The 14,219-nt window shown below is 43.8% G+C and overlaps 1 protein-coding gene across 21 annotated transcripts in view; it reads right to left on the bottom strand.

Moving 5' to 3' along the window:
* Window positions 1-14,219, bottom strand: part of caska (calcium/calmodulin-dependent serine protein kinase a) — a 207,718-nt gene that overhangs the window by 8,713 nt on the left and 184,786 nt on the right. For 7 of the 21 annotated variants that reach the window (XM_033618127.2, XM_033618117.2, XM_033618114.2 and 4 more), the window contains 6 exons: window positions 14,043-14,111; window positions 10,809-10,877; window positions 10,081-10,116; window positions 7,600-7,641; window positions 6,877-7,073; window positions 3,594-3,709 (listed from right to left, as the gene is read on the bottom strand). In XM_033618127.2, the coding sequence (XP_033474018.1) occupies window positions 3,594-3,709; window positions 6,877-7,073; window positions 7,600-7,641; window positions 10,081-10,116; window positions 10,809-10,877; window positions 14,043-14,111 (529 nt within the window). The remainder of the gene's footprint in view (window positions 1-3,593; window positions 3,710-6,876; window positions 7,074-7,599; window positions 7,642-10,080; window positions 10,117-10,808; window positions 10,878-14,042; window positions 14,112-14,219) is intronic. The other 14 variants (XM_078174720.1, XM_033618122.2, XM_078174717.1 and 11 more) reach the window with 3 other exon arrangements.

Genomic DNA, 14,219 nt, shown 5'->3' on the forward strand with positions numbered 1-14,219 from the left:
GCTGAATTATTACAGTTTAAAACATGCAGTTACACGGACGAGGTGCCTGTCTGGGTGTGCGCCTGTGTTTGAACTCTGCTCAAGCAGAGGTCATACGTACACATGCTCAGGGCCTGTTATTCATAGCAAACTGATGTTTTGATTTAGTTTTGCTGTTGTTTAACACAGTCCCCCTTTTTCTTCAATTCATCAACAATGTTCGCATTGTTTTGGATTCTTTGTTCGCTGTGGAGGCATGCAAGAAAAACAAAGTTTTCTTAATGAATTCAACGTATACAAATCATCATTTTGTGGGTGAAGTATTCTTTAACGGCTGTAAGGTAACAGTGATGAACTGAGCTTATTACCTGAGCTGTTTACCATCTGAACATTTTAGATTAAAAAGCTAACATGAAATGTGAATTTCTGTATCGATACCAAAACAATAGCTAATGCGCCCGGGGAACATAATCTTATTTATACATTTATACAATACATCTTATTTTTCAGTACTCAAATTATGCAAAAACTGCTCATTACATCAGTGTTTAATAAAGAAATCTGCCATAGATTAAATAAAGTAAAATGTTTTCTGACTCAGATCAGAAACTATAATTTGATTATAAAGTAAGTAAACACGTCTAATGTAGGAACATTTGGGTCGGTACTCTGCAGTATTGAGGTTTGACACCTGGTCCTGGTTAACACTGAGTGCAGTGAAGGAAAAGCTGTTGTATGCAGCCATTAGAGTTTGTTGTTTGAAAGTGTTGCTCTGAGATGTTCAGCACTAATGTTAATATCTTATGCACCTGATGCTGCTCTGCACTCTGATTCAGGGATGGAGGCCTGTTTGATTAAATCTTGTTGGATCACCTGCGTAGTTTCTACTTCATTCACACTTAGTCTGAAAAATATTTTGCCTCACAGCTGCTGTTTTAGCATTAAAGTAATCACCACTGCAATAACGTGAGGCTGGAGTTATTTGGCTATGACATTTAGTGGTGGCGCAGATGTGTTTTGTAGAAGGTGTTTTTGTTTCGGTGAGTACAACAGTTAAATCCTTGGTTCTCACAGCTATTTTTTCTTGGGTGTAGGAAATAGATTTTGATGAGAACTGGAAATACCAGACTCTCGATGCCCTGTGTTCAACCCTTAGTTAGCACTGATGGACACTGAATGACACCATGAGATTCAAGAGTTAAACATGAACTGTTGACGATAAAATGGGGGATGAAGGAAGTCATTGTCTTCAGTTTAAACAGTAATGAATAAATGCAGGCGACTCCATGCGTTCATGCTTTTATAGCTATATAACTATAATGTTGTGAGGTGCATGCTTTAAAATATAAAGACAGTTCCTTTTAACTGGACGTGAGTCAGCAAAGGTGTCCATGGACGGTCTGACAGACATGCTTTTCAACTGGATACTCAGATGCACACACACCCAAACATACTGCACACAAAAATATCATCCCATCATCTTGTGAGAAGAACATGTGACGCAGGGGCGATTGCTCTGAGACAACAAGGGAGGCTGAACTTCCTCTAAAATTTCATAGAAGAAATTGTCAAATATGCACTATAAATTTATAGAAAATAAGAATTTACATTGCATTAAACGTGCGCTAGGATGAGTTTAACATCATGAGTATGACGTTCAAACATCAGCTGTTTATCACCAGTTTTCAAACGCGACCTCCCCTGTCATACATTCTCGTGTCAGCACGGTGGACGCGGAGCCTCCAAGCATTCCTATGAGACAGCGCTGAGCAGGGTTTTTTCATGCAGCAAAGCGAGATGGTCATTGGATAAATGCGACAAAATCGTCACTTCCAGGGAGGCTCAGCTTCCCGGGGACCTGATGGAGCGGTAGGCGGGAGAGGACGCTTGGTGTCTGCATGATGATTGGAGGAATTGTCTAAAAGGCTGAACCCCTTTGTGATTGACAGCGCTTCGCATTTCGAGCTCAGTCCCATGCGGATATTTGCGAGTGTCGTCCGGAGTTCCTTATTTCCATAAGCGCTACAGCTCATTTTCAAACCCATCTGAAAATCTTTGAGGTGTGTGTTGCTGTGGTTCTGTGGCATGAGTGTGGTTCAAAAACGGCTTCAATTAAATGTTCCTTGTGTAAGTTACTGCCTCGCTACAATATGACAAAGTTTATGATGTAAACTTAAAGTGAGCTTCCCCTGTTTGAAAGACCAGCAGCCGCCACTGATGCGACATATAACTTGTCACCCAGAACTCTTCTCCTCTCTGCGCTCAAACAGTCTGTTGGGAGCTGGTTTGTCTCTACAGGTGCTGAGCTGAAGGGGCGTTTCTCCCCCTGGCTCTGGTCCCAGCTGCAGTGTGACTTTAAATCTCTGCTCCTCCTCACTGGGCTCATTTGGAAGGTAATGTATAGATTTTGCTCCTGATATAGACACGACGTATGCTGACAAGTGCACGTGCGACCATACACACCTGGTGCTCGGTGCACATACTGTACAGAAGGTGTGAAGCTGCTCTGAGTACACACACGTGTTTCATCTCCTCCCTCAACCCTTCACACTAAAGTCTCCAATAACTTGTTCTGGTGGTTCCCACACTGAGATCTGGATCCTCCCCCAGGGGTCCCACAATACATTGCAAACACCGAAACGGTCTTAACCAAGTGATTTTGGTGCCTAAATCTAATGACGTTAACCACCATGTTGTTGAAACATATCTGCAACATAATGACATAATTGCCAACATTAACATTTTTTTAAGTGATTGGGTTGTGATTTTTTTTGTTCCTCTCTCATCGCCTGTCTCAAAATGTTGTGCTGACAGTAATTATGCACAAACAATTTGGCGAAACATTTCAAGGCAATCATTCCCAGCCAGTCATCAGATAAGAATACAACACATTTATACAACAACAGACACAACAAGGTGAAGGCTGAAGCCGCAGCTTTTTGCACCTCTACAAAATCTATTTGGCGTCAAAACTAACAGTAAAGAAAAACTTGCTCTGTCTCAGCACTTAACTCTCACTCCTCCCCCGCCCCTTCCTGTCTCCTGTGTTAACTCAACAGTCACAGCTCGAGTCTCAAACACACGTGATGAGTTTTTGCCCCACAACACTGGCCTGGTCACACAGCCAGACACATGGCTGTGATATTTGAGAGGTGCATCTACAGTATGTGCTACATCGATGCCCAGATGCCGCTAAACATAAACTGTGTCTGATACTGTATTTGATACCACGTGTTCACTGAAGACACAAATAATGAGATACTTTAGCACACATGCACGTGATTTTAAACGATGTCTGAATGCAGAGATTTGCCGTCTGTGTTAACGAGCGGCCCACGTTTCTCTAAATCGCCTCTGTGCTCGTATAAGATTTCTGCCTCACTGGCAGCTTTGACTGTCGTTCCTGGCCGTGACTCTGCTACTGGAGATGAAAGTGACCAGATCCTGTTACACACCAGTCCCACCTACAGACACACGCACAGACACACACTCACCAGCCCACACATTCATGCATGCATGCATGCACTGGAATGTCTGCAGCATGTTGCTCTGTGTGCACATGCATGTGATTATGAATGTGTATGTGTGTGTGTGTGTGTGTGTGCATGCTGTACCTGCGTTGTGCTTTGCCAAATACTTGTCTTTGTACTGTTTCTTCTTCTTGCCAAACCAGGTGCAGCTGGCCTGCTGCTCCTGCTTGGTCTTCTCCATGGCTATACACGCCACCCGCCTGCCACAGACACACAGACAGTCAGTGTTAGTTTAGTGTTGAGCAGAGGGACTCTAGATATGAGGGAATAGTTGCTCTGTAACCTTGACTTTTTACCCAGGGATCAACTTTAAGGCTTGTCTGCTTGTCCAGGACAAGTGAAAATAAATATACTTGCCCCACCGGACAAGTTAAAAGTCATACACAAAAAAAAAAAGTACTGCGTGTCTTCATGTAATGTGCCACTCATTACTCGCAGACAGCTGGAGCGATGAATTTGACTGGGTGCGTTACAACAAACAGGAAGGGATAATGTTCTGCTGCGTCTGCCAGGGGCCACCCAACTTGTCTGACAAGTAGGTGACATCAGCTAGCTGGCGTTAGCAGCTGTGTAATGCCCTAGGTCAGTCGTATCCAAAGTCTGGCCTGGAGAACTGTTGCCTGCAGACAGAGTCTAAACAGCCCTCAGCTTGTCTTTCAAAATATACTTTATGATTTACACAATATTGGTTCATCAAGCAAGATCACTTTGCATTTTTTAAACCTTATAACAGCAGGACAATCATACGATTTGCAGCATCAAAGCAGAAGTAATGTGTTTTCAGTAACAGATGGAAAACATCCATCCATTTTCATCTGCTTATCTGGGGAAAGGTTGCGGGGCCAGCAGGCTGAGCAAAGCAACCCAGACATTTCTCTTCCCAGCAACACTTTCCAGCTCCTCCTGGAGGATCCTGAGGAGTTCCCAGACCAGATGAGATATGTAATCCCTCCAGTGTGTTCTGCCCCGGGGCCTCCTACCAGTGGGACGTGCCCAGAACGCCTCTAACAGGAGGCGCCCAGGAGGATCCTGATCAGATGCTGAACCACCTCAACTGACCCCTTTCGACACAAAGGAGCAGCGGCTCTACTCCGAGCTCCCTCCAGATGTCTGAGCTCCTCCCTCTATCTCTAAGGCTGAGCCCAGACACCTCGCGGGGGAAACTCTGCTCATGACCATAGGTGAGGGTTGGGACAAAGATGGACCAGTTACTGCCTAAAGTGAGGGAGTTCAAGTGTTTCAGGGTCTTGTTCACGAGTGAGGGTAGAAGGAGTGGGTAGCAGCAGACATGGCCACAACAAAGAAGCACACAGTGAAGAGCGAGGGTCACCACTCTCAGGAGCAGTGGAAAGAAGTCATTTATATGTGATTTTTTTTTTAACTTCAAAAATACACTGCCTGGCCAAAAAAAAAGTCACCACCAAAAAAAAAGGTCATACACTCTGATATTTCGTTGGACCGCCTTTAGCTTTGATTACGGCACGCATTTGCTGTGGCATTGTTTCGATAAGCTTCTGCAATGTCACAAGATTTATTTCCATCCAGTGTTGCATTAATTTTTCACCAAGATCTTGCATTGATGATGGTAGAGTCTGACCGCTGCGCAAAGCCTTCTCCAGCACATCCCAAAGATTCTCAATGGGGTTAAGGTCTGGACTCTGTGGTGGCCAATCCATGTGTGAAAATGATGTCTCATGCTCCCTGAACCAGTCTTTCACAATTTGAGCCCGATGAATCCTGGCATTGTCATCTTGGAATATGCCCGTGCCATCAGGGAAGAAAAAATCCATTGATGGAATAACCTGGTCATTCAGTATATTCAGGTAGTCAGCTGACCTCATTCTTTGAGCACATACTGTTGCTGAACCTAGACCTGACCAACTGCAGCAACCCCAGATCATAACACTGCCCCCACAGGCTTGTACAGTAGGCACTAGGCATGATGGGTGCATCACTTCATCTGCCTCTCTTCTTACCCTGATGCGCCCATCACTCTGGAACAGGGTAAATCTGGACTCATCAGACCACATGACCTTCTTCCATTGCTCCAGAGTCCAATCTTTATGCTCCCTAGCAAATTGAAGCCTTTTTTTCCGGTTAGCCTCACTGATTAGTGGTTTTCTTAAGGCTACACAGCTGTTCAGTCCCAATCCCTTGAGTTCCCTTCGCATTGTGCGTGTGGAAATGCTCTTACTTTCACTATTAAACATAGCCCTGAGTTCTACTGTTGTTTTTCTTCGATTTGATCTCACCAAACGTTTAAGTGATTGCTGATCACGATCATTGAGGATTTTTTTCCGGCCACATTTCTTCCTTGAAGACGATGGGTCCCCACTATCCTTCCAGTTTTTAATAATGCGTTGGACAGTTCTTAACCCAATTTTAGTAGTTTCTGCAATCTCCTTAGATGTTTTCTCTGCTTGATGCATGCCAATGATTTGACCCTTCTCAAACAGACTAACATCTTTTCCACGACCACGGGATGTGTCTTTCGACATGGTTGTTTAGGAAATGAGAAGCAACTCATTGCACCAGTTGGGGTTAAATAACTTGTTGCCAGCTGAAAGATAATCGCCCATGCAGTAATTATCCAATAGGAGGCTCGTACCTATTTGCTTAGTTAAATCCAGGTGGCGACTTTTTTTTTGGCCAGGCAGTGTAGTTTGGACACCTCTGCCCTCGGTAAAGAAACTGAGCACCAACCTAGAGAATTTTGACGTGCTCTTGCCGATCTAAAAATACATTTTGAGGAGAGCTAAGCTACAAAAAGAGTTAACTGGAGAGGGGAGAGAACAAGCTGAGAGACAGTGAGTGCGGTTACTGACAGTGGCAGTGAGTGGCAACGTCACGTAGCTGCTGAGCTGAGTGGAACCAAAGTGGCAGTTAAGAGACTCCCTCGACTAAGTAAAGAGTGTATTTTGGTTTCTCTGATTTCAAAAAGGACAAAATTGTAACCTCCTTCCCGAAAGTAATTTCATAAAATGAATAAAAATACAAAGAAGTAGACTGTGGTGTTTCACCAAAAACAGCTTTAAGGCTGCTGAGCTGCTGTCAACAAACCATGCACACTTGGTTGACAGCAAGTCGAGGGAGGCGTCTCTCAACTGTGGCCACAGTGCCACTGTGGTGCCTCTCAGCTCGGCATAAAAGTAATAAAATATGTCAGAAAAAACATCATATAAAAGTCATAATATGTCATAAAAATATGATACAAACTGTCGTCTGTCTGAATTCTGCACTCCAGCCATATTGAAAACAGTAAATTAATGTCGTTTCACCCAGGAAGTGACTTTTGCGCCTGGACATGTTAAAGATAAATCTACTTCACTAAGGGACGAATGCCTGTATGTGTGTTTTTTCCTCTCACCACTCCTGCAGCTCTGGCGACGGGATGAGACCCGCCGTGCCGTTTTTCGTGTTCTCCAGCTTGCCCTGCCACCAGTTGTGGTCGTCCTTGGAGATGATCTGGATGATGTCGCCCACCTGGAAGCGAATGCCGGCCTCCTTGCAGGGGATGAGTTCATCTTTGGAGGGGTCGTATTCAAACTGAGCCCTCACGTAGATCTGTGAGGAAAGGCACTGATGTCAAACGAGTGAGCTGAGGCATGGAGAGGGGTGGTGGTGTTGGGATTTCCAAAATGGGCAGTGGTGTGTCAACTGAAAGAAGTGAGTGATGCGTGGGGATAGAGAGGAAGATAAGAGTGGCTGGATGGTAGACTTTGGCATATTGTGGCAGCTAGAAGTGAAGTAATGAGCAGTGGTCTTTTGGCGGGGGTGGGAGGGTGGTGCTGTGGTTGCCAGGTTGGAAACGTGTTTCCAAAGAAGGGCTTCCTCCAGTGAGATAAACCCAGACACTGCTGGGCTTTTAATGAGCCTCTCAACACGCTGGTAATTTCGGCACAGGCATTGTTTATGTGTCCATTAGTTCAAAACAACAGTCATTATCCTTCTTTATTCCATTTTTAACCACACAGCCGTTTGTCGCTGATTTACAGGCTGTGTGAGAGTCAGCTGGTTCAAGTGTCAGGACTAAAGTGTAGAGGGGTTTTTTGGTTTCTTTTTTAGGGGGGTGGGAGAGGCTGTCTCTTACCTTCACAGACATTTTGTCCTTGATTGGAGGTCTGGATACAATCTAGGATTTGAAAGCATCACACACATCATGCAGCAAAACGGCTATGCAATGTCTAAACAACAGCATGGCGGCCAGGGTTGGTGGAGGGGACAAAGGTTGGGGGGGGTTGATGATGGTGGTGAGACAGGACAAGGAGGTACAACTCCTCTTTAGGAGCGACAGAGCGCAGTCTTACCCTCGTAAGACTTTCTAAATATTTGCCTCCCGTCAGACAGATTATAAACTCTGAGTCACTTTAATGGTGCTGAGATCAAGCTCTGTGGTGTCAGGTGGTCTGTTGTGGACTCTACCGCCCCCTGCTGGCAGCATCCGTCACAAGATCCTTTGATGCCACGTTAAAAGAGATGGTGTGATGTTGGGGTGAGTCATGTTGGGGTGAGTCATGTTGGATTACTGACACATAAAGACACTGAGATGGGGTGAGGTGACAATTATGGAGGATTGTTATGTGGACACAAAGCTTCAGTTGGCTTGAGGTTGCTCATGAGTTCATGTCTGACGCGGGATCAGTGTTTAGGGTGATCTGTGGATCTCTGCAGGGCTCTACAATGCCTGTGCCATTATTACCACACATACAGATATAAGTGAAGGGAGTGAAGTGCTGCACTGTCGGGCTGATGACACTAAATTGGTCACTTATATTGATTTAGTGTATTAGCTTAACGCCAGTGAAAGAAAACTGAGTAGAGGTCTTCATAGGTGCTCTGAGTTTATAGTAGCAGAGACCTGACTTGAGAAATGAGTCTGACTGGGAACAAATCAGTTATAATAGGGTCACATTCTATCGCAGTAAATCTAATACCTGAATATATGTTAAAAAATTAATCATCAACTATTTTTATAATCAAATTATTGCTACACTTTTAAAGCCAAACATCCTCTGATAACAGCTGCCAAGTATTTGCAATAGACTGTAAAAAGAAAGTGCACGTAGTCACCGCTGACGTCACCCACTCGTATGTAAACTAGCAATTTGAAGCTTCAAGTTTGGCATCTCAGCTGTTGTCATCTTGGTTTTTTGGGGCTAAAAGTGACCATATTTGGACAAGATGTTGGAGCATCCACAGCTGATTATCAACTGCTGATTTACAGCTCACAACTCGCACCAATGGCTGACACTGCTGGCTAGCCAAACATCCTGGCACCAACTATTTGCTGGAGTTCACCAGCCTGTTGCTCATGCAGCATTCGAGGGTAATTACAAGCACGGCCATTCTCGGCTTTCAATGTCTGATAGTCCACCATGAACGTTGTTGTCTCACCTCATCTCGACTCGTCAACAAAAACGAAACATTGATTTCGTCTTAGTTTTTATTATAAAGATCTATTTTTAGCTGGTAATCAAATTATTGCTACACTTCTAAAGTCAAACATCCTCTGCTACCAGCTGCTGAAATATGAGTATTTGTGATAGATTGTAACAAAGAAGTGAACGTAGCCACCGTTGGGGTCACCCATTGGCATGTAAACTACCGATCTGAAGCCTTAAGTTCAGCATTTCAGCTGTCGCCATCTTGGTTTTTTTGGAGCTAGAAATGACCATTTCTGAGGGTGGAGCTGGGAGGTCCCACCAAAGTATACGTTCCACAAACTCGGATCACACGGCACACCCTACTTGTGTTTTGGATCGTCAATAGTTCTATATCAGACTGGTTCTAACTCTGCTCGGATCCGTTCTGGATCAGGTCTCTGTTTTTGAAAATTTGCAGGTCTGTTTCACACTGGGTCCAAATTATGAAGACCTATGAAGACCTCTAGGACCAAGCAACTAATCACAGGACTGGTGCGGGACATCTTCATGCACTCTGTAGATGTCCAACATCAAGTGACCACTGCAGTGTGATTTCTGTTTTGTCTGTGGAGGTGTGTTTGTTAAAGCGTACAGGTGAGGAGAGAAGGATCACACAGATGTGTGTGTGTGTGTGTGTTGTCAGTGACACAACTGGTCTGAGACCTCTCGTCTTCCTTCACCAGCTGGATGTTCACAGACAGACCGATGCATCTGCATTAATGCCGCTCTGACTGTTCTCCTCGTGCATTTGAAGGAAGCATTGTGTTCTCTAAATCAATAAAATATAATTTCCCAAAACACCCTCATAACAAAGTTTAATTTGAATCCAGATGCATTCTGTCTGCTCCTCTCTTTGGTCTGCTAACAGCTCAACAGCTGCAGACCATTTTGGGATAAAGTATAAAAATTTGGTGCAGGCCCAGAATTCAAAATCTTTTTTTTTAACAGTTTAAAAAGAGGTCAGACGTCGGCCGCACAGCCAGACTAAACAAACAGCTATCTTATGAATTAATCCAAATTACACTGATGAGTTTTGTGAAGCAGAACAAAGAGGGGAAGTCGAGACACACACTTGTGTATAAAGGGAAGGGATGCAAGCGTTGTGTAAGGAGCTAGTGAGTACAGGTGAGTGAGTGACTGTTATTCACCTGTCGACCTTTGGGCTGAATGGTGGACGGCAGGTCCTGTGGGAGTGAAGCATCGACGACAGAGAAACATGGTTAAACAAAAATAAAACAACAACATTCAGATATCATTTAGAGAACTTTAAACCATGCATGCATTCATCTGCGATCTAGCTACTGCTCGAGAGAGAGAGGAGGAGAGAACAGAGTAATTCTCATCTGTTAAAGCAGATCTGGCCGTGGAGCAACCAAGCAAGCAGAGAGCAAGCAAAGCAGCTGCAGCATCAGCACCACCACAGTGTCTGTCTGGAGCCTTGGCACAGAAACAAAGGAGCTGCACAACCTGATTAGGTTTTTAGTGTAATGCACGGCGGGAGCCCGGAGTGTGTCCCCTGTGCCACCGTGACCACAGGAGGCCCGGTGTGTTGTGTCAGCAGTGAGGCACAGCACGCAGCAGGCGTTATGAGGCACACCAATTTGTTAACTGAGATATCGGACACGGGGGCCTTTGGCTCAAACACGAGCATGAAGCATGAGCAGGGAGAGTACGCTGCAACCCGCCTACTGCTACGTCTACTGCTACTGGGACAATCACAAAATAAACACGAGCCATTGTAAAACTGTCGGAGAGACACGGACATGTAAAAATACCACGACACATGAACGTGACAGATGAGACGCACCGGGGAGAGGAGAGAGAAATGACTGTGGGTCTGTCTGAGGGGGGTTTCTGGGGGTGGGGGGGTCCTTACCAAGATAGAACTGTTAATGCTGGAGTGGCCATTGGCAGGGGACTGCCTGGAGGTGGTGGGGGACTCTTTCTGAAATAAGACACACAGGTCAGCAGCGCACAGCCACCACACACACACACACACACACACACATCTCACACACACATACAGTCACACATTTGTGGGCAACGACCAGAGGCGATGAGAGGGTGAATCTGTAGAGCACAATAGAGACCCACCACAGCGTTGACGTAATGAAATGCGTCAACAAGACATGGGAGACATCATCATCAGCTGCCCTCCAGCCTGCACGTCCTTACAGCACCACAGGGGGGCGGCAGACTAACATCAGATACTCGTCTGAGAGACCATGAGGTCATCGCTAACACACACTGCCACAGCTCAGGGACTGAACATCCCACAGAGCAGCCAGTGTGTGCTGCACAACCAACAGGGCAGACATTTAAATGTAATAAATGTTTTATGAAATGATTTAAGAGATGAGCTCAAATATAATAATAATATAGTTTTAACTCAAGGGAAAGAAGCTGAGATGGAAACTGAAATGTGAAGTTTTATAAGCGGAAATCATGACCACAGAGAGCTTTTCAACAAAACAATAAATGACAAATGAAGTGACAAATCACCTTTGTGCATTAACTGATAATTCATAAATTATTTTGACGATCAATCTGGTAATCTATGGAGTTATATTCAGTCGTCTTTTCTCTGTCTTCAGCTAAAAACTGCAGTTGCTGTGGTTTGCGTGTACAACTCCCCAAAATAAAAGCCGTGTTGTGCAGCAGCAGCTGACCTCAGCTGTCACTGAGTTTTAACCCAAATAAGGAAAACCACAATAACCCTGTCATCCCACTTTTAGACTCTTAGCTCTGCTTTCCAAATGTCTTTTTTAAAATAATGTAAGTAATTACATACGAGGCTCAACGTGGCCAGGTGCCAGATTACATTAGTGAATTCCCTTCTGTCCACAAAGACCTCTCGGATCAGCTGGTTTAACCCTTTCAGCTGCTTCAGAGTCCACGACACAGGGCAGTGAAGCTTTGATTCACAGATCTCCTCCCATCTAGTCTTGGTTTGCTGACATTGTTTTTGTGACTGATTGTTTCTGCTTTTTTTTTTTTGCTGCTTTTAGAACTCGGTATCTGGTTTTTGGACTTTCCCTCAGCTGGAGTGCTCTTTGCTTTAAAGGTGCTGTATAAATACAAATAATTCTATTTTATATAAATCATTACTTAGTGTCTGACTTTGTCTCTCAGCTGTTTGTGCTGGGCAGGAAGAGTGTATTTGCTGCTGGAGCGCAGTTGATGAGAGCCGCGAGACTAAACCCAAACAATAAAGGTGTTCGCTGTAAAATCGGTTGATGGTTGTTTTGTGTCTTTCATATTCTGCATGTCTTCATCATTTATGAGTTTATTTTGCTTTATCAAATTAATCTGCTCCGTGTGTGTCAGTTTTAACAAAAGTTATGAGCTTTAACAGACTTCTAATTGTAGAGATATTCTATTATAAATCTTATTTTTATCACTCGTTGATTTTGTCTTTGTTTCATCTTTTTATTATATTTTATCTAGTATTTAGTCCAGCTTTACTTTAACTATTTTAAAATTATTATTATAGTTGTGAAATCTATTTTATTGTCATCATTTTATTGCTGTTTTGTCTTTTTAGTACACTTCTCTTTTTCCAGTTTTTATTTTACTCTGTTTTAGGGCTGCACAATTAATCAAAGTATTATTGAAGTCGTAATAAACCGAGGAGAGCAATACACAAACTGCTGGAGCTGCGGATAAAATGTGCCACAACAAACTATTAGAAATGAAGCTTTGTGGTGCTTAAGAGACGTCTCAGCTTACAAATAATTTCCAGATTTTAGAGAACATGTTTTTTGGTACAGATCGCTGCAAAAATTACATCAGCATCATTTTTATATTTTTTTTTCTTCAGTAAAAACAAAATGCAAAAATGAAATTCCTGCTAAATTTGTGACTCACATTGCAATGTCTGTCGAAAAAATGGCAACATGATTCTTTTGATTGTAGAAAGCAAGTGTCACACTGCGTTTTGGCCTTTGTCTTCAACGAAATTCAGCGTCATCAAAATAAAATAAATGCACATGGAGCCAGAGTGTGACACTTGTTTTCTACAATCAAGTCTACAGCTCCTCATTCTAATCCTTTGTGTGCGTTATTTTTATATTTTAGATATGATTATTTTGCTCTATTCTGTTGTACTACTATTACTGTAACTCGAATCTCGGACTCCATCAGCTTTTAGGCACTGACACAGCAAGGCGACGGTCCGCATTAGGCCATCGGTGAGCGCCTGTCACCCTAGCTGGCTTTTCTTTTTGGGCCAATTCAGCATGATGAATGGATGGAGATTTTTTGGCCAAGACGATGGCCAATAATTTGGGAGATCCGGTGCAGCCGGCAGATACTTGAGCCACGACATCCTCTTCTGTGTGCTAGTGATTTTGGCTAATCTCTAGAAACAAACATCTGTACAGGAATGCAGATACATTTAAAAAACTAATAGAAATTTCAGCCAATCATCTGCCTCTCCACACAGACGGTTTAACTGGTGTACAGACGTGATCTGTCGAGACTACTTGGACTACAAACTTAAAGCAGGATGCTTCCAATAATAAAATCTTCTCCAGCTGCCTAAAGTCATCCGCGTACAGAGATTACTGTTATTACAGCTTACACATCTATTGTTATTACATTTTTGTTTTATTGTCTCGTGCGCACTGGTCTCAATTTCTTAAACTTTATTTGTCTTTGTCGTCTTTACAGTCTACACGTGTTCTGTCTTATTGGTTTGTAACACAGACAAGGTTTAATTGGATTAACTGATATTGACCTGTAAGGTGTTTCTGTTATTGTGTCCACCCCAGTAGTGTGTGAGTGTGTATACAGGACGGGATCACACAGAGAGGTGTGGCTCATTCCTGGACCAGAGGAGGCGGAGGGAGGAGAGGGGAGGGGGTGGTTCCGGTATCTTGGTTGTGAAATTGGTGTGCTGAATATCAGAGCCCCAGCAAAACACAGCAAAACACACACACACATACACACAACCACAGCACACCCCATACACACTACATATGTTGGTTACACACACACACACACACACACACACACACACACACACACTCAGTAACCAGGCGAGCAGTTAGTAACCAGATCAGGAGCTTCACAATCAGCAGTAAAGAGGAGGAGGAAGAGGAGATGTTACCTCACACGAGGAGCCCTGCGTCCGGTAACTTGGCACTATTTTGAAGGTGATGCTGCCTCGCATCTCCCTCTGTGGGGACACACACACACACACACACACACACACACACACACAGATACTGTGAGTTTTGTCTTATCTTTTTAGAGGGACAGTTCTGATTTTTTGAGGTGGGATTGT

Source organism: Epinephelus lanceolatus, chromosome 14 (assembly GCF_041903045.1).
Source record: "Epinephelus lanceolatus isolate andai-2023 chromosome 14, ASM4190304v1, whole genome shotgun sequence".
NCBI classification, from domain to species: domain Eukaryota; kingdom Metazoa; phylum Chordata; class Actinopteri; order Perciformes; family Serranidae; genus Epinephelus; species Epinephelus lanceolatus.